The 27,392-nt window shown below is 36.2% G+C and overlaps 1 protein-coding gene across 4 annotated transcripts in view; it reads right to left on the bottom strand.

Annotated features, from left to right (window-relative positions):
• U2surp (U2 snRNP associated SURP domain containing) overlaps window positions 1-21,913 on the bottom strand; it is a 57,835-nt gene extending 35,922 nt beyond the window's left edge. Inside the window, exons 1-10 of one of the 4 annotated variants that reach the window (XM_078043465.1) lie at window positions 21,761-21,913; window positions 13,381-13,425; window positions 11,876-12,007; window positions 9,218-9,316; window positions 7,374-7,488; window positions 6,807-6,940; window positions 2,322-2,389; window positions 1,713-1,807; window positions 1,595-1,630; window positions 1,424-1,506 (exon numbers count right to left, since the gene is read on the bottom strand). In XM_078043465.1, coding sequence (XP_077899591.1) covers window positions 1,424-1,506; window positions 1,595-1,630; window positions 1,713-1,807; window positions 2,322-2,389; window positions 6,807-6,940; window positions 7,374-7,488; window positions 9,218-9,316; window positions 11,876-12,007; window positions 13,381-13,425; window positions 21,761-21,805 — 852 coding nt within the window. In that variant the 5' untranslated portion in view covers window positions 21,806-21,913. The remainder of the gene's footprint in view (window positions 1-1,423; window positions 1,507-1,594; window positions 1,631-1,712; window positions 1,808-2,321; window positions 2,390-6,806; window positions 6,941-7,373; window positions 7,489-9,217; window positions 9,317-11,875; window positions 12,008-13,380; window positions 13,426-21,760) is intronic. The other 3 variants (XM_078043464.1, XM_078043462.1, XM_078043463.1) reach the window with 3 other exon arrangements.
• Window positions 21,914-27,392: the final 5,479 nt, after the last annotated feature.

The following is a 27,392-nucleotide window of genomic DNA, read 5'->3' as shown; positions in this document are numbered from 1 at the left end:
AAATAAGATGCCAGGGTAGGAAGGCTGAGTGGCTGAAGAGAACAAAAAGCATATTTAACTCCCTTCTTTCTGTTTTAATATTTTAGAATCTAAGTAACCTGTTCTACAATGATGGTTTCTATGTCTAGGCATTTAGCAGCATTTTTCAAGCAGGAATAGTTAGCACATTTAAAAGGAAATATTTGTTGATGATGAAAGAAAAAAACCACCTTCCAACATCAAACTACTTCTCACTAGTATAATCCAAGAGCAGGGAAACAAATCAGTGAATATATAATAAGGTCAAATATTCTAATAGGTGTTTTGCTTCCCTTTGTTTTTTGGTTTTGGGGCGGGGGGGTGTTGGTATGTGTGTTACTGGGGATTGAACCCAGGTCTGTTCTACCATCAAAACACATCTTCACCCCTTTTATTTTTTTGAGACAGATCTTGCTAAATTGCTGTCCTCAAATTTGCAAACCTTCTGACTCAAGCCTCATGAGTCACTGGAATTACAGATATACACCATCACGTCCAGGTCAAAAGTATCTGTAAGTTCTGTTTATTTGTTTTGGTACTGGGAATTGAAACCAGAGGTGCTTTACCACTGAGCAACATCCAGGCCTTTTTTACTTTGAGACAGGATCTTACAAATATACTTAAGTCCTTGCTAGGTTGCTGAGGCTGACTCTGAAAGTGCAATCTGCATGCTTCAGCCTCCTGAGCTGCTGGGATTACAGGCAAGTGCCACCATGCCCAATTGTAATTTTTCAAAAGAATATTCTGTATAATACCACTATAAGTCCCATAACATAAATAACAACATCAAAGCAGGAAAATAATTAAATATTAAAGATAAAATCACAAATACTAGTTTGGTGTTAGAAGCAAAAAAGAAAAGTAAGCTATGTATTAGGTATTATAAAAATATGGACATCACCGGTCATAGTCTGATTTGATAAATAATAAAACTGGCACCTAGCAAAACATTCCATATTCAGAGTATAGTCCCAGTTACTGGAAGAGGAGACATTCCCTCAAGAATTTGCAGCAAACAATTTGGGCCATACTAATAAGTCCCAAATCTACAAGATAATTTTAGAGCCTCTCTAGTTCCATCAGATTTGCAAATTTTAGAATCTTGATTTTTTTTTTTGGAGGTGGGGGTTGAGAGTACTGGAATTGAACTCAGGGGCACTCAACCACTGAGCCACATCCCCAGCCCTACTTTGTATTTTATTTAGAGATAGGGTCTCACTGAGTTGCTTAGTGCCTTGCTAAGTTGCTGAGGCTGGCTTTGAACTCACAATCCTCCTGTCTCAGCCTCCCAAACTGCTGGGATTAAAGGCATCCACCACTATGCCAGTCTTGATTTTATTTTTGTATTGACTAAGAAAGCAATTTTCTTCCTAAGCATAAAGCAATATTATTTAACTAATATTACCTGTGGATTAATGTTTCCAAGGTATAAATTAGTAGTACTCGGATCGCCTACATCATGTGAGCCTGGTGCATAATCATCAAGAACTAGGGCAGAAAAGAAAAAAACATTATAACTTCCAAAACACAAAGCTTGGATAATTTCTTAATTAAAAAAGCAAAAAAACGGTATTACCACCAGATGATCGATTTCTCCTGGAAGGCGCGTCCACTTAAAAGAAAGGAAAGAAAATAATTCTTAATTGTCAGTATAATTAAGTGCAAATACACACAATAAAATAAATGTCACTTACTAGAACGACGCTGACCATCAGAATCGGACTGAGGCGGCTCGAATCGACTTAACCTGCCTTTTGTTTTATGCCTCTCATCACGCTCTTCTTGAATTCTGTTAAAAATATTTACCAATAAAAATGAGCCACAATTCGCTTATTCACATTTAATAAGAGTCTATCCAAGTGTCACCTTCAAATAGCCTGAAATATTGTATTTAACTCAAATATTGTAATGATAACCAAGATTAGACAGTCCCTATTTCTATCATTCCAGCGATGGAAAACAAAGCCCACTTTTAAGGTAAAAAGGAAATTGAACATTAAAACCACTGAATTTGTTGTTTCTTGTTATGCTTAACCACCCCTCACTCCTATACCAGTGAGTTCACTGCTTCTACTGCAAATAGAACTCCCGTCATTAAATAAAAAAAACTGCATCCACATAATCCAAGCAAACTTGACGCTGGACTAAATGCTAATTCATTTCAAATATGCCCCATCAAATATCTTTATGATATCTAAAATAACCTCATAGCAAGCTTTTAATAATAACTATATTCCTCATACCTGCATTTCTAAGTATCAGTTCAATATACCTATGATAGTTCTTCTTATTATAAAACTTACTGTTTTAATTCTTCTTTGAAAAGTTCCAAGTTGCTTTTTTTCTTTTCTTTCTCCCCTTTCTTCAGTGGCTGTGACAATGACAATTCAAACAAAGTAAGATTTCAAAAAAACTGTTGTACGAGATCATATTTAAATCATTTTTACTTCAGTTTCATTACATATTCTAGTTATTTAAACTCAAAAGGGAGAATACTTCTCTTATTGAATATTCCCTATATTCTTCCTGTTCCCCCAAAACAACAAGTAAATAATTAAATTATTAAAATGATTAGTTAAAACAACAAGTAGTAGTCTTAGTGAATAAAAAAGCTACTAATAAGTAGTCCTGAAAAAAGTATGTGGGGCATGGAATTCAAAAACAGTAAGTAAATTAAATGAACTGCCATGTTAAATAACTGCCATAAACAACTGCTGAAAATATGAGCAATTCAAAGCAATCACTTTTGGAGGATATAAATTACTGAAACAATGAGTAAAATCTACTCCCAAGATAATTCAATGGGGAAGAATAGTCTTTTCGACAAATGGTGCTAGGACAATAAATTACCTACATGCAGAAGAATGAAGATATACCCCTACTTCACATTATATGTAAAATTATCTCAAAATAGCAAATAGACCTAAATGTAAAGCAAAACAAACAAAATTCTTAGAGGAAAACAGGAATAATGTCATCTTTATGACACTGAATTAGGCAATGATTTTTTTAGATATATGATATCAAAAGCACAAATGACAACATCTAATTAAAATTTTCCAATTCCATGTTTAATCAAGAAGAGTAGCCGGGTACAGCAGCATATGCCTGTAATCCCAGCAGCTCAGGAGTCTGAAGTAGGAGGATCACAAGTTTAAGACCAATCTCACTTAGTGAGGCCATAAGTAACTTAGTGAGATCCTGTCCCAAAATAAAAAGGGCTGGGGGTGAGGCTCGGTGGTAAAGTACCGCAAGGTTCAATTTCCAGTGTTCATCACCCCCACCCGCTGAAAAAGGGGGCAAAGCCAAGCCACAGAACAGAAATCATTTACAAACCACGGAGCCAGTAAGAAACTTGATTCCTGAAAATATAAAATAGTCTAAAAACTCAAAAATAAAAAGACAATCCAATTAAAATATGGGCCAAGGATTTGAATAGCTATTTCTTCAAAGATTATGGACAATAAACACATGAAAAGATAGCTGCTTAACATCATTAGGTAACTGTGTCTCAAAATAAAAATGAGGTACAACTTCACAAACACGACAGAAATAATTTTAACAAGTGCTGGTTAAGATACAGGGAAATTAGAACCAACATACATTACAGGCAAGATTACAAAACTTTGGAAAACAGTTTGGCAGTGTCTCCAAAGGTCAGAGAGTCACTATGTGACCCAGTAATTCCATATGTGGAATTTAACAAGAACTAAAAACCTACACCCACACAAAAAGCCATATATAAATATTTACAGCCGTATTACTTTTTTTTTTTTAATAGTAACACCTGTTAAGGGGATACAACCCATCAAGTAATGAACCCATCAAGAACCACATGGATAAACAATATGTGGTATATCATAGAGTGGAATACTGTTTGACCACAAAAAAGGACTGAAATATTAACACATGCCACAAGAACCTTGAAACATGCTGAGAATAGAAGCCACACCCAAAATACCATGTTGATGATCCCATCTGTATGAACTGCTCAGAATAGGGAAATCCAAAGATAGAAAGTAGATCAGTGCTTGCTAAGAGCTAGAGTATGAGGGAAATGGGGACAACTAACTCTGGGCACAGAATTTCTTTGGCGAGTGATAAAAATGTTCTGAAATTGGAGAGAGGGGACCATTGAACAACCATGAATATACTAAAAAACCACCTAATTGTACACCTTAAAAGGACAGATTTTGTCAATAATTATTTTTTAAATACTTTGGAGTATCTGAAACACTACAAGAAAACTCAGCCTCACGGGATACAAAATCAACATACAAAAATCAATAGCTTTCTCATACATCACCAATGAATCTGTTGAGAAAGAAATAGGGAAAATAATTCCATTCACAATGGCCTCAAAAAATAAAATATCTAGGAATAAATCTAACCAAGGAAGAGAAAGACTTTGACAATGAAAAGTATAGAAAACTGATGAAAGAAATTTTAAAAGACACTAGAAGATAGAAGTATAAAATCAACGTTAATAAAAGGGCCATATTACCAAAAGCAATTAACACATTCAATGCAATCCTCATCAAAATACTAATGACATTCTTTACAGAACTAGAACAAAATAGCCCTAAAGTCATTTGGAAGAATAAAAGACCCAGACAAGCCAAAGCACTTCTAAGCCAAAAAAAAAAAAAAAAAAAAACCAATGCTGGAAGCATAATACCTGCCTTCCAATTATACTACAGAGCCATGGTAACAAAAACTGCATGGTACTGGCATAAAAGCAGACATATAGCCCAATGGAACAGAATATAAGACACGAAGTCAAACCCACACACATATAGTCATCTGATCCTTGACAAAGATGCCAAAAATATACACTGGAGAAGAGAGCCTTTTAAACAAATGGTGCTGAGAACTAGCTATCCGCATATCGAAGAATGAGACTAGATCCTTCTCTCTCGCCCCTCACACAAAAGTCAACTCAAAATAGATCAAAGACCTAGAAATTAGACCAGAAACTATGCAATTCCTAGAAGAAAACACAGGGTCAACACTCTAACATCTTGGTGCACACAACAACCCTCTCAATAAGACTCTTTAAAATCTTTGCAAGCTACTCTTCTGACAGAGGATTAATATCAGAAGAACTAAAAAATAATAATAATAACCCAATTAATAAATGGGTAAATGAACGAAACAGAGACTTCTCAAAAGAAATAATAAATACAAATGGACAGTAAATATGAAAAAATGTTCATCATTAGCAATTAGGGAAATGTATATCAAAACTACACTGAGATTTCACCTCATTCCACTTAGGATGGCATCCATCAAGAATACACACAAGGGGTCTGGGGTTGTGGCTCAGCAGTAGAACACTCGCCTAGCACATGCAAGGCCCTGGCTTTAATCCTCTGCACCACATAAAAATAAATAAATAAAGGTATTGTGTCCAACTACAACTAAAAAATAAACATTTTTTTAAAAAGAGAATACACACAAGGCGACTGGAGTTGTAGCTCAGTGGTAAGAGTGCTTTCCTCGCATGTGGGAAGGCACTGAGTTCAATCCTCAGAACCACATAAAAATAAAGGTATTGTGTCCATCTACAACTAAAAAAATATATTAAAAAAAAAAGAGAATACACCCAATAATAATGCAGGAAAGGATGTGTAGAAAAAGCAACCTTTACACTTTTGGTGGAATTGTAAATTAGTACAACACTGTGGAAATCAAGTTGGAACCTCCTCCAAAAGTCTAGGAATGGAACTACCATATGACCCAGGTATACCACTCCTTAGTTTTTATTCTAAAGAATTAAAGTAACAATACAACACACAAATACTCATGTCTATTGTAGCACAATCACAACAGACAAACTGTGGAACCATCCTATGTGCCCATCAATGAATGAATGGGTAAAGAAAATGTGATAAATATATACAAGTTTTATTTAGCCATAAAGAAGAAAGAAATTATGTCATTTGCAAGAAAATGGATAGAACTTGAGAGCATTATGTTAAACAAAATAAGCAAAACTCAAAAAGTCAAGGATCATGTTTTCTCTCATATGTGAAAGAAGGGAAAATAGAAAAAACAAATGGTAGGGTATAGATGTCTCATAAAAACAGGAGACCAAAAAGTAAAGGAAATGTACCAGGTAGAGGGGGGGAGAAGAAAGGGGAAAAACTCAGGAATGATACTGACGTAACTATACTGTCAAATAATATACATGTATGAACGTCATAAACCTATTATATATAATTGTAATGTACCAACAAAAAATATGGAAACAAAAATAAAAACTGGAAAAAAAAATCAATCTCACTGTTCAATTTAATCATACTTACTCACCAAATATGGCTTCAAATGACATTACCCACATCTACTATTCCCCATAAAAACCCCACCATCAAAGAATACAAATTTTTATAAACACTGAGAATATTTAAGATACAGTGTCACTAATTCTGATAGCAATTCCACAAAAAAGTTCAAAAATGCCTTGGAAAACATACACTACACACTGTTAATAATTTAAATACCTCAGTTCAGAATTTATTCTAAAGTTAACTTCTTTATTTTACATTTATACCCCAAATGCAGACAACTTTTGACTTGCAATATATGTAATGTGTAAGTACAACAAACAATGTTCATCTATATGGCCTACTCTTATAATCTCTCATCTACATAAATTACTGGGTTAGAAAACATGAGAACTCAACATCTACCCCCCCAAAATTAAAAACAATCTGCTTACAGCGGTAGTACTGAAAGTATCACTGGGAGTGTCATCTTTGAACCTAAATTATTTAAGGATGACTTACAGGTTTTTTGGTTTCTATTACAAGAAGAGATGGTGGTCTTTCATTGGACGACTGATTTGGAGGATTTTTTTGATCTGCAAATCTTGAAGATGGCTTATAGATTTTACCTCTTTTTTCATCTGTTTCATGTTCTTCTGAAATGTAAAATGCTGTTTCAAAACTAATTTTATACTATTTGATTTTCTTTACTATTCTTATTTAAAAATAAATAAAAATTAACAGTATTAGTACTAATATTTATCACTGTTAACATGTAATTAAATTGAAATACCACCATACCCCCCAAAATATATACTCACTTTACAGTAAACTATTAAATACATTAAAATTTTTGCAAAGTGCTTGGCTATCTTAAATCCTGAAATGTATTAATTTTTTTTAATTATCTGGCTTCAATATCACCTTACTAAGTCACATCTGGCCATTGATTTTGCTAATTAATATAACCACTAGAGGGTGCTAATAGAAAGGAAATGGGAAAGTCAAACGGGCTTCTTCCATAATTATCTACCTGCAATCTTTCAACCAAGACAGGATTTGCTCAAGGACTAAAATACTGATACTCACCTTTAGCTGCATTAACAACACCCCCTCGCACAAATGTTTTCACTTTATTACCATCACTTCCTTCAAAAGCAGCAAGAAATTCCTCATAAATCTCTGCAGCTGCCTTTTCATCCTCCTAAATACATAACAAAATATTAATAACATATTATAAAAGTATTATTGTATATGTGATTAAACTCATCAAGGAATAATGAAGATAAAACACTTCCCTTTTCAAGTTAAATATTTATAGTTATAATATCTAAGTCTTAATAGATATCAGATATTAAGTAATACTAAAACTAAAAGAAGCTCTGCTCCTTTAGTAGCAATTGGTAGAACAGAAAAGAACCCACTACATATAGAACAGCAAGTAAATTTGCTTAGGGACGATCCAAAGGCCAAACCATAAAACAACTCACTGCACGTAATACAACCAACATTTACAAAGTTTCCAAGGCATGATGACTTAATTCAGTGAATATAATGATTTCCTTTTCAAACTAATGAAGATATAATATATGAAGTAAAAGCAACAATCTATTCCAGACACACAGCACTGAAGAAAAAAATGAACCTTGACATTTTCAATTATAGATATTTTAAATGTTCCCAAAGCATGTATGAACAAAAAGAAAACAGGACAGAAAATAGGTAAATTTAAATTTACCATTTATAAGAGGAATATCTCAAAATTGTTACATACAAGGGAGGAAACAGGTCAAAGGGACAGTGAGAAATACATGAACTTTTCAATAAATGATGTTAGGATAACTAGACAACCATTTGAAAAAGATAAAAATCAATCAACTTTTTACACGATGTTACCAGATAAACTGCCAATGAATCAATTTGATTTTCTTAAAATTAAATATAGAAGTACTAGAAGAAAACATGAGGAAATTCTTTTATAAGCTAAGAATGGAGAAAACAACTGAAAAATCAGAAATCATAGGGAAAGATTGATTATATTACAATATCAGAAGGAAATTTTTAAAAGAATCAAAAAAATAGGGGATAAAAACCACTGCAAGTTAAATCATAAACAAAGTGTTAGTAGAAACTTATAGTTCAGATATTAGCAGACAGTTGAAAAGAAAGGAAAAAGGGTCAAGTTTATCATAAGAGAAATGCAAACTTGAAACTATACCAAGAAATTATTTTCACCTAGGAGACTGACAAAGTATCTTTAATGTCATCCACTTGCAAAGCCATTGGAAAAAAAACACTCACATGTACTCATAGGAATCAAAACACCCCCCACCCTATAGAGATTTTGACAATATGACAAATATAGGAGAACTACATTTATGCATTTATTATTCAGCCTAGTAGTTTTCATCCTAGGAATATATCCCAAAGATACACTAGCAAAACAAAACAAAACAAAAAAACACATGCATAACACTATCCATAATAGCACAGCATTACATGTAATGGCAAGAGACCAAAACACAAATGCCCTCAGTAATTTTTTATGTGAATAAACAACTGCATATCTGCATAGCTGGTAAAAGGATAATAAATATTTCCATAATAATATCTATGATATAAACTTTTCAAAAAGCAACATGCAGTATTCTATATATATAGCTTGCTGTGATTCCTCTAAGAGGAGTACAACTTATGCACACAACACATTTCCCTATACAGAAAGATCAGGGAAAAAAAAATTGTTACATACAAGGGAGGAAATAGGTCAAAAGGGACAGGGATGGAAAGTGAATATACCTCTAATACACCTTCCTGGGACAGACTTTGTCTTGGGGATGAACTGAGAACACCCCTGAAGTCAAAAATCTTTGGGAAACATTGCTGTGCTGCCAAGACATATTCACATTTTGAAGATATATTTTAAACATTACCTTTTTCTTTAATTCCTCTTGTTCCTTCTTACTTAAAGTTCGCTTAGCTGTGCTCATTTTTCCAATGCTGAATGCTTTAAGTTTGTTTTCTAGAAGAGGCTACAAGAAGAAATAAAGAGCATGTCTTTACATACACATTCTTAATGCTATCTTTAAATTTAATACACCTCAACTGATAACCAAGTCTCTGAGACAGGCTATTTTTTTTTTTTAATTAACCGTAAAGAAAAGTTAGGATTACTCTAGTATTAGGTGCCTGCCTTGGACCTGACTCTGATATAAGTACCTATTCATTAAAGAATGGTTTATTTGCTAACTCAAGGTCAATAGCATCTCAAGGCCTTTTTGTTCCTCTTTAAGGTAAAAACAAAACAAACAGACTGACAGCAAGGTATAGGACAAGAATAAAAGCACCTGAAGAGGGAAAATGTAAGTCTCTGGGCAAAAGTAGCAATGATTAAAAAAAAAAAAAACAGATCCTCAAATACAGAGGAAGGGATACATTTTTCTATGGTTCAGGAATTAACCATCTATAGCCCTCCATTTCAAGATACTATAAATATATCATGTCCTTTTATAATTTAGTAAGTTACCTCATTCTTCAACAGTAATGCATTTATGAACATAATAATCTTATTTTTCTTTGCTGGAAACATATCACTTAATTTTACATTTCATCTCAAGTAAAATTGCATCAATTAATTTGAATACACATTGAGCATACCAAAGTGGAAACTTTCTGAGCATCAATATGATGCCATAAGTGGAAAATTCCACACCTGATCTCGTGTGACTAGTCATGGTCAAAACCTAGGTACAATAAAAGGATTAAACAAAATTATCTTCAGGCTATAAGTATAAAATTTATATAAAACATAAATGAATTTCTTTTAAAATTTTTTTTAGTTATAGATGGACACAAATACCTTTATTTTATTTATTTATTTTATGTGAAGCTGAGGATCGAACCCAGTGCCTCACAAGCTAGGTGAGTATTCTACCACCAAGCTACAACCCTAGCCCTAAATAAATTTCTTGTTTAAGACTTGGGTCCCATCCCCAAGGGTAATGCATTATGTATATGCAAATATTCCAAAATCTGAAAAAACTCAAAATGCATAACACTTCAGATAAGGGACACTCAATATACATAAGAAAATAACATTTTAATGAAGTCTTCATATATGTAACTTAGATGGAATTTCTTTCTAAAATAGGCGTAAATATATTGTCTACAGATTTCTAGTTGCTCAATCAGTTACTCATTTGATTCATAAACTTAAAAGATAGAACTCTTTATTAAACACAACGTAAAATATTGAAATTTGAAGGTTTCTGGGACTTAAGATATAGCTAAGGGGTAAGGCACTACCTGGCATGAATGAGGCCTGGGTTCAATATCTGGCACCACAAAAACAATTTTTTCAAATAGCCAGGCGCAGTGGCACAGGCCTGTAATCCCAGCAGATCCAGAGGCTGAAGCAAAAGGATTGCAACTTCAAAGCCAGCCTTAGCAACTTAGTGAGGTCCTAAGAAACTTAGCAAGACCCTATCTCTTAATAAAATATAAAAGGGGTTGAGGATGTGGCTCAGTGGTTAAACGCCCCTGACAATACCAAAATTATATATATTAATTAAAAATAAAGTCCCCTTGAGAAAAAGAAAGCAGTTTATAAGCTGAAAGTCAATGCTGGGTTTCAGAAACAGATCTAAAATAATTTTTCCCCCTCAAAGTGGAAAGAAAAATATTTTGCTGTCATTCAGTGTTTCTGGAATCATCTTCAAAAGTTTAAATGAATGATAAAATTACATTTAAATTGGATGAAAACCATAATTTAACAAAACAAAATTTCTGCACTCAAGCTTTATTTATATCTGAAGAGCTACATTTAGACATCCAAGAGAGAAATAGCTAAGGAAATCAAAGAGTGTTTACTCAAAGAAATAACAGTCATCCACTGAAAAGTTTGTTTACAGAGTTTTACTGAAATGAAAAAAAACATTAGATTGAAAACAGGATATTTTAAAGACGTGTTGCTGTAAAATGGATCTCAGAAATATTTATGCTTAGAAATATTAAACAAGAAAAAACGTGTCACTGATGCTTTAGACTAGCTGGTGATGATTATATTATTATATTTTCTGAATTTAATCAGAAAAAAAAGTTATGTTAAATAAATTAAAAACTAAAAAAGCCCAAGAGTATTTTGCAGATGTAGGAGAAAATATGTTCCCTCTCTCTATTCCTGAATGCCCCAGGCATTACACTTACCAGCAGACAGCACCTGCTCCTACTTGCTTCCCAGGGTAAGACCATAAGCTCTCTAAGAATGAGGACTAAGTTTTAATCATCTATATATTTCCAGTGACTGGTATTTGGCACTTGGTTCAATGAACAAGGGGGTAAAGATAAATTTGACAATAGCCACCATACATCTAAAATGCTTTGTTTTTAAAATATCATTAAGTATTGTAAATGAAACATCTCATATAAACTAAAAAAACATTCTTATATGAACTTGAGTTTATTATTAACAAAAAATGTTATTTTCTAACATGACAAGATGAAACAAGTAAAACACCAAATATTTCATCATCAAATTCAATCAAGGATAAATTAAAATCATTAACTATCCTTTCCTATCTATGAATACTCACTCTTGAGAGATTCTGATGAGGAGAATCACAAAGGTTCTCACGGGCACTTTCATTCCTATAATTATGTTTTCTTGGACTCTTAGGCCGAGTCCGACTTGGCATATCACTATCTGAGGGTCCAGATGCATCCATCTTCAGGAAAGTTAAAAAAAAAAATTCTTTTAAAATCATGTATATAATACTGAAAACTAGAAATGATCTGAAAGTCATGACAAATTTTATTATAGATTACCAAAAACCATGTTCCTTATACTGCTGCAATCACCCTTGATATCATTAGCAAAATCCTTAAGAACAGGGCCAAGTTTTCAATAATTCTAACTCCCACTTGAAAGCACATATATAGTGGTAAAAATCAATTGTTATTCTTTAAAAAACAGATTCTTTTCTTCATTTTTAAGAAAATGTCTACCAAATACCCAGGTCTGACTAACCATAGTTTATGTATCAGTTGTTTCTTCAAGTGAAAATGGTATTGCATGCAAAAAGCAGCTAGCTTCATTCCCCAACTCAATCTCACACAAGTAATTTCCACAGGACAAACATCACATCTTGGTAAGGATAAGTGTTATACTCGTTTCATCACACACTATTAAAAAGACCCACATACAAGTCAAGGCTTAATAATAATACTACTAATTTTATTGGTTCACTAAAAACATTCTTAAGTGAAACTAGCATTTTTCATTGTGCCTGGTGGGAAGGAACAAAATGACTAGCAGTTTTGGCACCGCTTCCCTGATTCTTTAACTGGAAAAAGCCAATAGTTTACCCACCAACTGCTTTTGCATCATCAGTGCAAATATCAAAACAGTGAGAAAAGTAACTAATGCTTTAGTTTTGAACTCAAAGACCCCGGAAGAGATTCTTAACAACCCCTAGAGGTCTACAAAGCACACTGTGAAAACTGCTGTAATAACATACATACATAAAGAATTATTTATTGCAACATTCAAAATGTCAAAAAGCAGGCTGTGGCTGTAGCTCAGTGGTAGAGTACTTGCCTAGCATGTGTGAGGCACTGGGTTCAATCCTCAGCACCACAAAAAAATAAATAAATAAAATCATTTTTAAAAAATGTCAAAAAGCTTTAAACAAAAAGTTTATGTGTCTACCAACACCAAAATAGCTTAATAAATAATTGTACTTCTCCAACATTATGATGCCATTAGAAAGAACAGATAAGAGCATGCCAGCTGCCATGCAGAAAATTTCAACAGGTATAATGTACACTGAAAAAAAAGTGTCCAAATTTTGCAATCCCACAGTATCTAAGTACACACATTTATATGTGCACAAAACTTTATAAGCACAATAAAAAAATAAGGAAACATACATATTAAGTTTGTAAGAACACAAAATAAGAGGGAAAAAGAAAAAAAAATGTGCATACAGTGTAAATGTATTTACTTACCATATAAAGTCATAGGCATGGAGATATATACACAAAGAAAAATTATATTTACTTTTTAAAGGAAAAAGACAAGACTGTCTTTTATACTCACATGTGCATCTGAAGAGCCAGATGAATGAACATCTGATGATCTGGTCTACAAATATTAAAAAAGTTTTTTTAAAAGTCAATATTTAAAAGATAAAAAAGTCTTGTTAAACTAATAGTTTCTTAAGTGATATGGATTTAATCTTCCCTAACTTTTAGCAATTCCTTCTCAGCTAATAAAATTGAACAAGGGAAATCTCTGACTTATGAAAAGGTTGAGATTCAAGATAAATGTGCAAATCAATTCTTTAAAATTCAGAAATCATATTTCCAAAAATGTAATATAAATGTTAATGGACTATATCTGAGGAATAGTTACCTTTATATAGTATAGACTAGAAACATATCCATCATTTTTACAAAGGATTTTGGTGCAAAAGCTCTTCCCAAGTCATAAGACAGACTACTGCTCCAACATTGCCTAAAGCAGCAACATCTTGATCCACAGCCAAAAAAAAAAAAAACCCCAAAACAAAACAAAAAAAACTTCCCTTTTGCCAACAACTGAAAGCCACATGAAGAGACTCTTAACAGCAAGAAAATCCATATATAAAACCATTGCTATCTAGAAAAAAGGTACAAAGTCTACTATTAAAAAAGGAAAAATTATAATACCAAATCCCCAATAGGTCACCATTTGCAACTTGTTTTAAGAGACCTGCTTCTAATTCATCATGTCAAGGACTGACTGTAGAGATCCCTGCACCTATAGGGTTAAATCCTCAGATAATGGCAGTTTCCAACAATGGTGACCATTAAAATTTCATCTTATTTTTTTCTTAACTGATTTACATCTCAGACTACACATGGCACAAAATAATTTGTTGTTGTTTTCAAAAAAAAAAAAAAAACATCTAGGGACAAAAAAGCCAGGCTGCAAGGCTATTAGCTGAATAATACATGGTACCTTTCTGAAAGTTTTACATGGAGACTAAGAATTTAACTTTGTCACTAATGTTTTTTTTTTTTTTTTTTGAAGATACTGCATGGTAAGATTTTACTTCCGTGTTAAAGTGAGATTTTCTTTCAGTGTTAAAAGTGAAAGCAAGAATCTTAAAATCACAAATATCTCACCTGACCCTAGCTCCCAGTTCTAGATTTCAAATAAAATACACACTAATTTTCTAAAGCAAATTAAACATTTGTTGTTTTAGAAAAGAGCAAATACAGGAAGATTCATGAGTTCATGAAGTATTGCTTTATTTACCTTGTCCCAACATAAGACTAAAAGCAGCTGATCTGATTTTCTAACTCAATTTACTCCCAGAACTCCACTGTATTGAGCCCTAGGCAAAAACTAGCCCAAAACAGGCTTGCATTGAGATATCACCCATCTTCATTCTTTCTGTCCATCATTTTCCTGTCCTCAACTTTACTGTGCCTTTCCCATTCATTTTCTTCTCCCAGCTGACCTTTCTTAATAATCAAGATAGTATAAAAGAATAAGCATTTTTACATTTCAACTTTGTGAAACATTCTTTGAAATACAATTTGAAATACACCTATTTACAGAATTCTAAAAATTAGAAAATCCAAGATAATAAAAGGAACACAAACTAAGTGAAGAGGCTGAATGGACTTTAAAAAAAAAAAAGCCTTCCTAAACACCAGTATTAACCTGCTAGGTAACAAACACAATATTGTAATGACAGGAACAAAAAAACATAAAACACACAAAAAACACTTTAAGAAATCCAAGTCACTTTTTGAAGACTAATATTCCTGTATGGAAAAAGACAATATTAAAACTATGTGAATGATACTCACATTTATTTATATATTTTAATACAATTTCATTCAAGAACTCAAAATTCCAAAGGGAAATCTTTGCACGGGGGTAAAGGAATTGGAAAAGAGTTCTAACACAAGAATAAGAAGCATGCAAGAGAGTAGCTAAGAAAGGAACAGCCTTTATTCTACTGGTGCCACATCCAAATCATCAATTTCTAGGATTTAAAACTGAGTCACAAGAACCTATTTCCACAGAGTTAACTCTTTCATGACGCCAAGTCCTGTAGTCATAATTTAATCAAGACTATCACATGAATAACCTTCCACCAAATTGGTGAATGATCTCTGAAAGTAATCTGTTCAAAAGTAGCACTATGAATTTGCAAACAAATCAGTAACAGCATGGCTTAGAATAATGAATCAGCCAATTTCGATTAACCTAAAAAGTCATGGTTATATTTACTGCAAAGCAGACATTTACCACTGATATGCAGATATGGAACGTTTTTAGAACAAAAACAAACAAAAAAAAACTAAGATTAACAGAGAGATGCAAGCAGCTGTTAATAAGGTTTTTAAAAGGATAACCAATTTCAAAAACTAGTGGTTGAAGTCAACAGTAAATGTACCACCACAGACAACGAGCCTCTCCCTCTTCTTAACCTACACCTGAACTGTATTGTCTTCAGTTGTTTTTCCTCAACTGAAGAACACAAATCAATGATGCTTAAATATCTTCTGAAGTTTATAACACAATTCCTCATCCAGATGAAAAGACTCAAATGCAAGAAATTAAAGGGCAGAATAAGGAAAGCTTAAGGCAAAAAAAAGAAGCAGATGTAAGAACTTTATCTTAGGACAGCAAAAATAAGAAAATTCAAAAAGATCAATCACTGTATTGGTTGCTAAGGTGATAAATGTAAAGCCAACTATATATATGGCCCTGTATGTTATTGGCCAAGAATAAAAACTAGCATTTTATCTTGCTGCTCCTACTTTACTTCAAATGAAAGCACACCTGTTTTCAAATTAGCAGGCTATGCACAGCAATGTTCCTCACCACCACTCCTGCCTGTCCAGCTCACCATTCCATCTCCTAAATGCCTTGCCCTCTAAAAGCATCAAAATTTTCATCCAAAGTTGAACAATTTCTCCCAAAGGAAATACATCAGCACCTTTATTATACAAAAATGATTTCCAGTTCTTGATCTTCAATTTTGGTCATCTCGTGGATTTCAATCTATTCTCAAACCGTCTCCTGGATGTCTTCACCTATGTGTCTGCAAGGTTCTCAAATCTCACATATCTAAAATTCCTCCTAAACTAGCTTCTCCTTAGTTTCTTCATATGTGAAACTGAATAGCACCATCTCAAGATTGTTGTGAAATGCAAATACAGGTGAAGCTCTTAGAAAAATGTTAACTTAATAATTGCTCAGTGTTAACCAGCAGCAGCAGCATTCTAACAGAGTCATCCTGGACACCTTCCTAATCAGCTGAGTGAAACTGTGAGACTTAACATAAATCTTGCATAGAGACCTTTTGTTTGATTTAGATCTTCCCTTCAATTAATCACTTACTGAATACTTCCTAGGCTGGTACTGTGCCTTGCATTAGATAAATGCTACTGTGCCTTGCAAAGTAAAATAAGATACAGCTCCTGTACTTAGGAATGGATTTAAAAACCAAGTAAAACAATGTGGCTATGTCACAAGAGCACAGAAGGCAGGCAAATCTTAATTGGGTAGGGAAATGAGGATTGTCAGGGAAAGCTTCCTGGGACAGGATCTTGAGGTGTGATTTTTTTTTTTTTTAAGCAATCTTCAAAATGTGCAACACCACTGTAATAACCTCCAAATCGGTCCTAACCCTTAAATCCTTCCTAAACTATGACTTCAGAAGAGCTCTCCTAAAGGACTTTCCTGCCTAAAATTTCTCCCAGATCTCTAATTTTATTCCCTAGCATTCAAAGTCCTCCATAGTTAAACCCAAACTTATCTTTCCAGTCTTTAACTCACTTTATACCCAAGTAAGTGCCCTATGTCGATTAAATCAGAGCACTTCTCAATCTATTTCCTACCTATTTATTTTCTTCACCTCATCCCTCTCCTTTTAATGCTCCTATCTATACCCTTGAGACTCTCCTCACTGCTCAAAGGACCCAAATTCCACGATACTCTTGAAGCTGCCTTCTCCCAAGCTCTAATGTGTCATCTCCCTACTTTTAGACACTTCTGAGAGCACTGCCTTGTACTATTATGTGAGTTAGCTCTCTCCTACTAGAAAGCATGCTTCCAAGGAGTAGGAACAGACTAATTTAATATCCTTTTTTCTTGTCGTTTCTTTAAATTTTTTTTTACCTTAACAGCAAGCACAGTATCTGACAAAAGCCTCAATACACTTGTTGACTTAACCTATCTAAACAAGTACCTACCAAACAAAATTATACCCCACACTGTCAACACACTATGTTGTCTACTCATTAACAAATAGCAGCTACCTGGCTTAATACCACTACTCAAGCCAAACCAAGGTTTTACCTCTCAAAAAATAAAAAAACTTTGTAAGAGCATTAAGATTTGCACTATATGTAATATAGTTACATAACAATCTAACATGATTTTTTAAAATTACATCCAAAACACTACCAATATACCAATATATAAAAGCTTTAAGTACACTTCGTCCTATAGTATTAAGAGAGGTGGTTAACTTCTCAAGGAATACAACAGCCTCAAGTGTTACTGGCAAATGTATCTGAAAAGTTGTTTCAAGGCTGCCAGTGCACTTAGCATATGCAAGGTCCTGGGATTTGATCTACAGAATAAAAAAAAAAAAAAAAAGTCATTTCAGCAAAATATCCAGTACTTGGCTGGTATGCAACGAATGTTAAAACTATATAAGGCGAATTTTTGTAATATTATTGTTATTTGAAAGTTCTGCACCAAGTTTTATTTTTCTTTCAAAAGTGCTGCTCATTGTACAAAGGTGCAGGAGTCTTTAACATGTATGCCAAATGAACTCTCTCATTTGCAACCAAGGCAAATGGCTCTCTTTCTTAGGCTTACTCTCCAAGAAAAAAGTTTCAGAAACAACAACCAAAAGAAAACAAATGCTGGAATTTCAGAAAACCATCAATTCAGTCCTGTAAGAACTTTAAAAAACCATATCAACAGTCATAACAAATACATAAGGATCACAAGTCTAGAAAAGGTCCTCATTTTACCTTTTTTTTTTTCTCTAGGTGATTTTTTTGTTAATCAGCAAAGGCAGACAATAGTTCAAAGCATTTCAGTATTCTATGTCCAAGGAAGCCAGTAGTGTTTCCTATTTTATCCATTTACCTTTTTAACCCAATTTATTATAATATGACCAAAAAAAAACAGGTACCATCAGAGTGAAATAACAGGGCACACAATTCCATTATATTATCAATATTACCAGCACAGAAGAAAAAGGAAATACCAGATTCTCTTTATAGCCTCCTTTGGCTGAGCATACAAACAATAAAACTGAAATTCAAAATGTTATATTAATTTTTATAAACTAAATTCTAAAGAAATATGTTTAACAATTTTATAAGCTCACAATGATAAGAGGGAGTGCTTTCAGCAACCCCTCCCGGGGCATGTCTCTCCCTCTCCCCTTTCAAAATCAAAGCTCTAATATGGCACTAAACTCCTGTCTTACCCAATTAATATTAGGTTTAGTCTATCCTGTTTAGTCTAAACAGAAATAAATGCATAGGAAATTTTAGTTCATTTCCAAAACATTTACTGAATGTCCAAATCTGCCAGGCTTTAAAATGAAATATACTAAGCAGGCATGATAGCATGCCTGCAATCCCCAGCAGCTCAGGAGGCCAAGGCAGGAGAATCACAAGTTCAAAGCCAGCCTTGCAATTTATCGAGGCCCTAATAAGCAACTTAGTGAGACCCTCTCTCAAAATAAAAAATAAAAAGGGCTGGGGATGTAGTTTAGTGGTTAAGTGCCCCTGGGTTCAATCCATGCTACAAAAAAGAAATAAAATTACACAGAAAATAAGAGCCTGGAGGTCTTTTCATTATAGACAACTATACATATAGGTAAGTCACTTGGCACACATTTGTAAAAATGTAATTTTGAAGCTAGCTAGAAGAAACTGTAGCAGTTACCTATAATTAAAGAGATGTTAACGATTTTGCTATTGTCAATGGCAAAAATCCTGCATGTTATTTTTTTGTTTTGTGGTACTGGGACTGAACTGTGTGGGCTACGTACTTCTTTAAATTAATGTTTTCCTCAATGTCAAGAAATATAATTAATAATCATCCCTGCCTATATCAACGGAAATTTAAACTACCAAAGAAGAATGAGCATTAAAAAAAAGTATCTGTTCACCCTTTCTGTACTGTGGAATATAAGCCATTTCTCTGCTCTTTCCAGAAGAGGGAAATAAAACCATAGATCAATGACCAGAAATACCAAATACTGTAATACTAGCCAAAATGATTGTATAATCTCTATAATAAATTCTGGAGTTGCATTAGAAGTAAAAAGCAGCAATCTGGGAAGTCATTATAACAGCTGATAACTTAGATTCAAATTCTCTGGATCACAATGTATCCTGACATTTTGAAAAAACAATTACTTTTTATTTCCTTTAGGAACAGAAGAGAGGAAGACCCATATTTGTTATGCATTTTATAGACACTGACTCACCGAATCTTTATATCAACCTTGTAAAACAGGGAATGTATCTATAACACAAATGAGAAAATTGCAATTTAAGAGTTTAAGCAATTTTCCTAATATTACTGCAAATATAATGAAGTACCAAGTCAGGATTTGAATGGAAATCTTTTGTTATCAAAATTCATAACCTTTCTACTACATCATGGAGTTTCCCTAATAACAGAGAAATCACGCCAATACACGATTTGAGTGGGTTCTGATTCCTTTTAACAGACATGGATAAGAAATCTGTTGAAAGCATCAACAGATGATAATCTAAAGGGCTATAAATGGTAAGACTCATTAACAGAAAACCCAATAATTTACTTAGAAGGAACAGTCAGTCACACATTCACAACCATCAGTACTATTTTAGAAGGAAGACTAAACAAGCACATTGAAATGTTTGCAATGTATCCAAGGTCTCAAAGACGGGATACTTCATACTTTGAGAAGAAACAAAAATTGTGAATTATCATAAACGTAGCAAGCTTTCCTAACAGTTCCCTAACAGCACGTGGAGCTATTTTCATCACAAATCTATTGAACAGCAGAGTGGATAGAGTCAGGTACTACTGAATTTAAGCCACCTCTCTCTCTCTCTCTGAAGGAAGGGGAGAAGGAAAAAAAAATCTACTGGGGAGGGATGGAAATGATATGAAGCAAAGATTTGATGTAAAGCACCCCAAACTGTCCACCTACATACTTTCACCTAACTAGAGGATGTCTGATAAGGACATTAACAATTACAAACTAAATAATTTGGTGAACATCATTTACCAGAAATGGCATTAAGACACGTTTATTAGAAACTGAGAAAGCAAAAATAAAATAGATTGTGATGTCTCGCAGATCAAAGAGCAAAGCCGAGGCTCTCCTCTTCTACCTAAACTTCCTAGTATCTGACTTAAAAATCATAGTCTGTAAGTCCCTAGAACCTTTCAGTGTTACACAACTTGTTTCATCAGCATCTCACTGCTCACCAACTGACTACTTCATGGCAGTAGCAATATTCTAATATTGAATTCCAGATGAGAAACTCAACGCAAAACAAACCATTTTTTAAAAAAAAATTAAAAACGATGAAATGACCCGCCCAAGATGGCAACTAAGACCTGATATCAAAACCTTATTGACGCTAAACTATTTCCACAGCTCCCTGGTTTCACAAGATGTGCGCTCCGTTCCCTGTAAACTCAAGCGGAATTGACTGGGTATTTTCCAAGTCCACGGAAGTTCTTCCTTCGGTGGAACACACCACACGGAGAGAGGGACCCCGATTCTGCTACCCTCCCGAAAGAGGGTTCATTTTTCACTTCCTCTCCACGGAGGTGAAGGCCACGTGTAGAGCGCAGCGTTAACCTTGGCCACGCAACCCTGCCAAGGGTGGCCGCTCCCGCCTAGCTACTTCCCACCCCGCGTCCCCTCGCTCTCCGTCCTCCCTCCACAAACCTGCCACCCGAGAGCCCACGTACTCCTTGGAGGGCATGGAGGACACCGAAGATGGCCACAGCAGGTAAGACACGAAAGCCAAAGAACCAAGACAAAAAGAAACCGACACCCAAACACCGGGAGACGATTCCCGCCTCTGCCGGGCGCTAGACCGTGGCCTCGGAGCCCAGCCGACTGGGACACAAGGGCGCGTTTTCAGGACTTCAGGTCTCCTTCTGAATCCCTGACTTCACTCCAGTGCCAAGCAAGGGGCAAGCTACACACGCCACCAGCCCCTGGGCACGCCGGTCTCGAGCCGAATCCAGGCTGGGACCGAAGGGGGACATCAGGCCTCTAAACCTGCGCACCACGGTGCGGCGGCGCCCAGGCCTGCTGTTGCGACCAGAACGGAGACCCCCACCCCAGCAACCCCTCGCCAGCCGGAAGCGTCTGTAGACCCTGGATGACAGCCATAGACCCACTGACTCATGAAGACCTCTAAGAAATTACCTTTGAACTGGCCTTCTGAGATCCGCCTGGCGTTTTGTCCGCCATCTTGAGCTTTGCCCCTCCTTCGGCGGCGGCAGCAGCACGAGCGAGTCGAGCACCGAACGATTGGATCTCAGCGCAGCCCGCCAGCGGTCCGTAAGGCTGAGCAATCGACCCCCGGGATTGTGGATTTAGGCCTAAGTCGCGCACGTGACTTCCGGTGCCAGTCACTTCCCTGGGCCCGCCTCCTCTATGGGTCTTCTGGCTGTCGCTGTTCCTAGGCCTGTCATTGGGCCCGGAAATTTAAAGCATTTCCTTTTCCTGACTTTCAGGGTCGGCTGATATTTCAGTCTGTTTTTCCCAGAGCCGAGTCTTGATAGATGCAGGCCAGTTTTTGTATTTCCTGGGCGGGAAGAGAACCAGCCGCTCGTTAAGAAATGCGCTGGCTGTCTGGGGAGGAGCGTTCCCTTCAATTCAGAAAATGGGTCTGATCGAGAAAAGATCCTGTAAGCGCCACCTCGGGAGCTCACCTCCACATAGGAAAGCAATTTTGCAGCTTTCTCAGATGATGAATGTCGAGATAGTGTTGTGTCTGCAAGGCCCAGAAGAGAACGTTTGACCTAACCGGAGGGTGATCCGATAGAAACTGGGGCGTGCGCAAATGTATGCATGCAAAGACGCTGAATGAAAGAAAATCGTTAAATATAGACCGACTTCTAAATCGCGTGTACATGCAATCGTGTGCCGTTCTTTAAATTACATTTCACGCTCCGGTATTGTTTTCATCTTTAATCATATAAATGGGGGAAGCGCCATAAGCTTTTCTACTTGGTACTTTTTTGGGGTTCTTAATCAGGATCTGGATTCAAAGAGGGAAAGCTTGCTTGAGAAGGTCATTGCCTGAACGGAGCCAGGCAAGGAAAGTGGAAAGGGCATACCGGTCAGAGGAGGAGCTGAAGTGAAAGCCTCGTGGCATGAGTCAGGACAGCCCGTGCATTGTGCAATAAGGACTCCTGTCAAGTTTTATTCGACCAGATGTAGGAGGGGCGTGACTGGAGAGGTGGATGGGAGCAAATTCACACAGGGCAGAGGTAACCAGTGTAGTTAAGAGTTGGAATTCTGTTCTGAGGATGAAGAGTGTCCATCAACAGTATTAATTTAGAGCTTTGATGTGGTCAAATATTTGTTTTAAAATGTTCTGAGGACTGGGACTGGGGGAGTGTTCATGACCTTCTGTCCCTAATGCGTTTATTCAAAAATACTTCTGAGCCCTGTTTTGTGTATAAAAGTCTACCCCTGGTGTTATAAGGCTTTCAGAGAGAGATAAATAAAGACTGGTCCTTATGTGATGTAAAACTTAGAGAGGAATGGGGAAGACAAGGAAACTGCAAACTAATAAACACTATACATAATTTAGTTGATGCTTCAAAGAAGGATCAATAGCCCAAGGAACTCTGAAAGAAGTAGTTAATTCTGAGAGTAGGAATGGGTGAAGAGATAGGGGAGGGTTCACAGAAGAGAAAGCATGTGAGCCATCTCTGAAGAAGTAGAACTATGTCTTGGGTGGTGGGGGAAACCTTAGAACAGGATCTTCTACATTACTGGCCCTCCAGAGAGGTCAATGGTCATATGCACCAGGTACTGAGGAATCAGCAGGCAATCCTCCTGTTTCCTGTGAGGAAATGGAGGTGGAAGAAGAGACAATAAACAATCAAACAAGATATGATCAGAAAGTGACAATTTCTGTACATGAAATAAAACAGATTGATGCTTTGTACCCTCCAATCTCAGATCCTGCCACACTTTCTCCAGTTCTGAGCTTTTGTCCTCGCTCTCACCCTGGCCTCTAATTAAAGTCTAATCAGTTTTTTTACTCTTCCTGAAGATGCCACTTCTTTCCAGCAGCCTCACAGACCCATCTCCTTGGCAGAGCCTAGGCTAGATTCCCTGCTCTGTTTCCATGGGAACCTGTTCTTTCCTGCTTGGGAGCTTATCACACTGGATCTTAGTTGGTTGTTTAGCCTAGGATTAGAAAGTGAAATCATCAGCTGAGTTGGAGGGAACACGAGTGGGATGGAGTGTGCCTAGTGGTGTTCCTGCAATGCCAGAGGCTGACTTTGTCACCATCAAGTGAACATATGCAGCTTTTCAGTCAAATCCCAAAAATCCTACTTTAAAAATATTTTTTACTAAATATTTGCTAGGAAAGAGTAAAAATAAAGGAATATAGGCTTTCTCCCTTTCTTCTTTTTTATATGATAAGCCCCAAAGCAAGTCCAACAAATGTGACCTGCCCAGAAATAATATGGAGGCCTTACTAAGACCAATTAAGTACACTTGAAAAAATTAAAAACCAAGTTGCCAGGTGTGGTGGTGCCTGCCTGTAATCCCAGCAATTCAGGAGGCTGAGGCAGGAGGATCACAAGTTTGAGGCCAGCCTCAACAACTTAGTGAGGCCCTAAGCAATTAGTGAGACCCTGCCTCAAAATAAAAAAAAAAAATGGTTGGGAATGTGACTCAGTGGTTAAGCACCCCTAAATTCATTCTCTAGTACAAAAACAACAAAATTCAAAACCACAATTTGAAGCAGAGTTATTTATACATTTAAATTATGAAATCTTAGTCTTATCTCTCAACTACAAACATGAGATGAAAATAATCCAAAAGGAATTTTACAGTATCGGAAGAATTTAATTATGTTCATAATTATTATTAACAAGGGACCTCACATAAGTAGTAAGAACTATACAATCAATTGACCTCAGTTAGCATTACCTTTTTACAATCACTCAAAGTACACCATTTTTCTCTCTCTGATGCTACTCTATTCCCCACAGCTGACATTTGTTTTTTAAGAATTTTGCCTAAGCGACTCTGTTCAGTATAACTTACAAAGTCATCCTAGATACAGTCCATAGAGGTGTTTTGTTTGGCACAGCCAGGGGGATTTTTCTCTTTAAAATTTGAGCTAGCACTTTAAAATTGGAAGGTTTTACATAAAGTTCGCCTTTTGTTGAAATATGGGAAAATTGGGCAACAGTGGGGTACAATCCAGGTTGCTATAGCAACCTCTGAGGAAGTGGACCCGTGCACCCCAGTTGGCCAAGCTCTCACGTGGTGCACAAATTCTTCATACCCTGCCTGCTTGTAGACATTTTGGTCTTCTGCATCTGACACACAGTGTCAGTCTTAGCCAGGGGTGATTATCAGAACAATAAAAAGGCACCATCCAGAACCAACTTACCAACTAGGCAGAACAAAAAGCTCACTCAACTGCCAGAAGTCCACAGTACTTGTAGAGGTCCCCCAGAGTGTTTTCAAGGACAAGTGGAGTGGACAGAGCATTTCACAGTATGGATGGATGGCTGTTGAAACTTCACACATTGAAAGACAGGGTTAGGATTTGGATTCCAAAGCTCTACAAGAAATTCAAAAAAGCTCTACAAGAAATTCATCAACGTTCATGGTAGAGCTTTTAGGAAATGATTGGACCAAAAGGATTCTAATGTTATCGGTAACCTGACTAGACTACCAGCTGGTAACTGTAAGTTGGTGGGGCATGGTTGGAGGAAGTAGGTCACTGGAATCATGCCCTTGGGGACTATATATCCTGTCCCTGGCTCTCCCACTCTCTCTTTCCTGGCTGCCATGAGCCGAGCAGCTTTTCCCAGTCACACCCTTTCGCCATGATGTTCTGCTTTGCGTCAGGCCCAGTGCAATGAGTTAGCTGACCATGGACTGAAACCTCTGAAACCCTGAGCCAAAATAAACTTTTCCTCCCTTAAGTTGTTCATGTCAGGTATTTTGATCAAAACAATGAAAAACTGACTAACACGGAGACCTTAAAAATGAGTGTTCAAAGCCAAAATCTCCCAAGTTATTCCAACAGACTGCTCTCAATTGATGTCACTTCCCTTCTAGAGAATTTTAAAGCAGTTTCTCCCTGCTCTCTAGGCCTTAGGACAGAGGTTGATGAAAGCACAGTCCCACGCATGGCTTCATTTTCTAGTGTATAAAAGACAAAGAAGATAAAGGAAAAGACAGCAGCCAAAGATCAGACTTTTACCTCTGTTGCTAGGAGAGATCCCAGCTGCTTTTAGGAACAGTCAGGGAACAGTCTTCAAGGGAAGGCCATCTGTGTGGAATTTCCACTCTTCCTGATGAACTTGATCACCTGTCCCATGCCCACCCCACATCACTAGTCTTCCAAGTGGGATTTCAGTGGCAACAGCAGCTTCTCCCCTTAATCCCCCTTACCTCACCCCAAAATTACCTTACTTATTTATTGGTTATAAATGGAATTCCTTGGACAACAGCAACAGTGGCATTTTTTTTAAAACCACAAATGCCTAAGAGGTAAGAGATAGGTAAAAATGGTGTCGAAAAGCACATAATCCAAGAATGGACTGGTGACATGCTGGAAGATGCCATAAATTGCTATTTTAACTATGATCATGATAGGAAGAATATTTGTGTAGCAATTATTGTGTCAACAAGATTAATAAAACTTCAGGTGGTCCAAATGGAATATTATGGAAATAGTTGTTTCTAAGGGAGAAAAGGAGTGTGTGTGTGTGTGTGTGTGTGTGTGTGTGTGTGTGTGAAAGAGAGAGAGAGAGAGAGAGAGAAACAGAAATAGAGAGAGGAAGAAGGACTCAAGGTGCCCCTGGCAGATCAGGAGAACTAGCATCTGGGGAACCTTCTTTGGTCATAGCCTGACTGTCCAAAGGGGGACTTGACTAGGACCACTTCATAAGGCTCACTTAGCCTGCAACCTGCCTTTAACCAGTGGGTAGCCTGCATATCTCCATGTGACTGAAACTCTTGAGACAAGACCAGGCTAGATGGAGAATGAAGTTATGAAGAGAAAAATGAAAACAAGACTATGTCCCTTATCAATTCCATCTGATTGCTTGTGATACAAGTCCAGATGCAACACCTCTAAAAAGCCAAGGCTTCACTTTGACATTGCTGATGTGGTGCGTCTTTCTGTCAAGGGACATAGCCTGCTTTTCTTCGTTTACAAGGTTTGTTCCGTTTCCTTCATGTTATCTTTGCATATTTCCTGTCAGGTTAATTCTCTTTCCTGTTAGTGCTATAAATAGAAAAAGTTCTCTTTTGTTAATGTCCTAAGTGACTGTTAATCCATTGATTACTATACATTAATATTGTGTGATGTGTTTATTGAATTATTTTATTATCTGTACAACTTATCAGTTTATTCTCTTGTGCTTTCAGGCATAAGATCAGATCAATTGCAAATAATTTCAAGCTTACCCTGTCCCCACTTATTTTTTAATCTTATTTTTCCCCATTGGGTAATTATATGAGCCAATATGTACAGAATAATATTAGGAAGAATGATGCTAATCAATACCCTTGCCTTGTTGCTGGCCTTGGTGAGACTGCTTTTTTAAAAATATTTTTCTAGTTGTAGATGGACATACAATATCTTTATTTATTTTTATGTGGTGCTGAGGATCAAACCCAGTGCCTCATACATGCAAGGTAAGTGCTCTACCACTGAGCCACAGCCACAGCCCGAGACTGCTTTTAGTAAATCTCATGAGGATGAGGATGAGGACTTGAGAGACTCAAGGAGATTCAAGGTGCCCCTGGCAGATCATGAGAACTGCATACAGCAACATCTGAG

This window comes from Ictidomys tridecemlineatus, chromosome 3, assembly GCF_052094955.1.
Source record: "Ictidomys tridecemlineatus isolate mIctTri1 chromosome 3, mIctTri1.hap1, whole genome shotgun sequence".
NCBI lineage: Eukaryota > Metazoa > Chordata > Mammalia > Rodentia > Sciuridae > Ictidomys > Ictidomys tridecemlineatus.
This window is presented reverse-complemented; position numbering and strand designations above follow the sequence as displayed.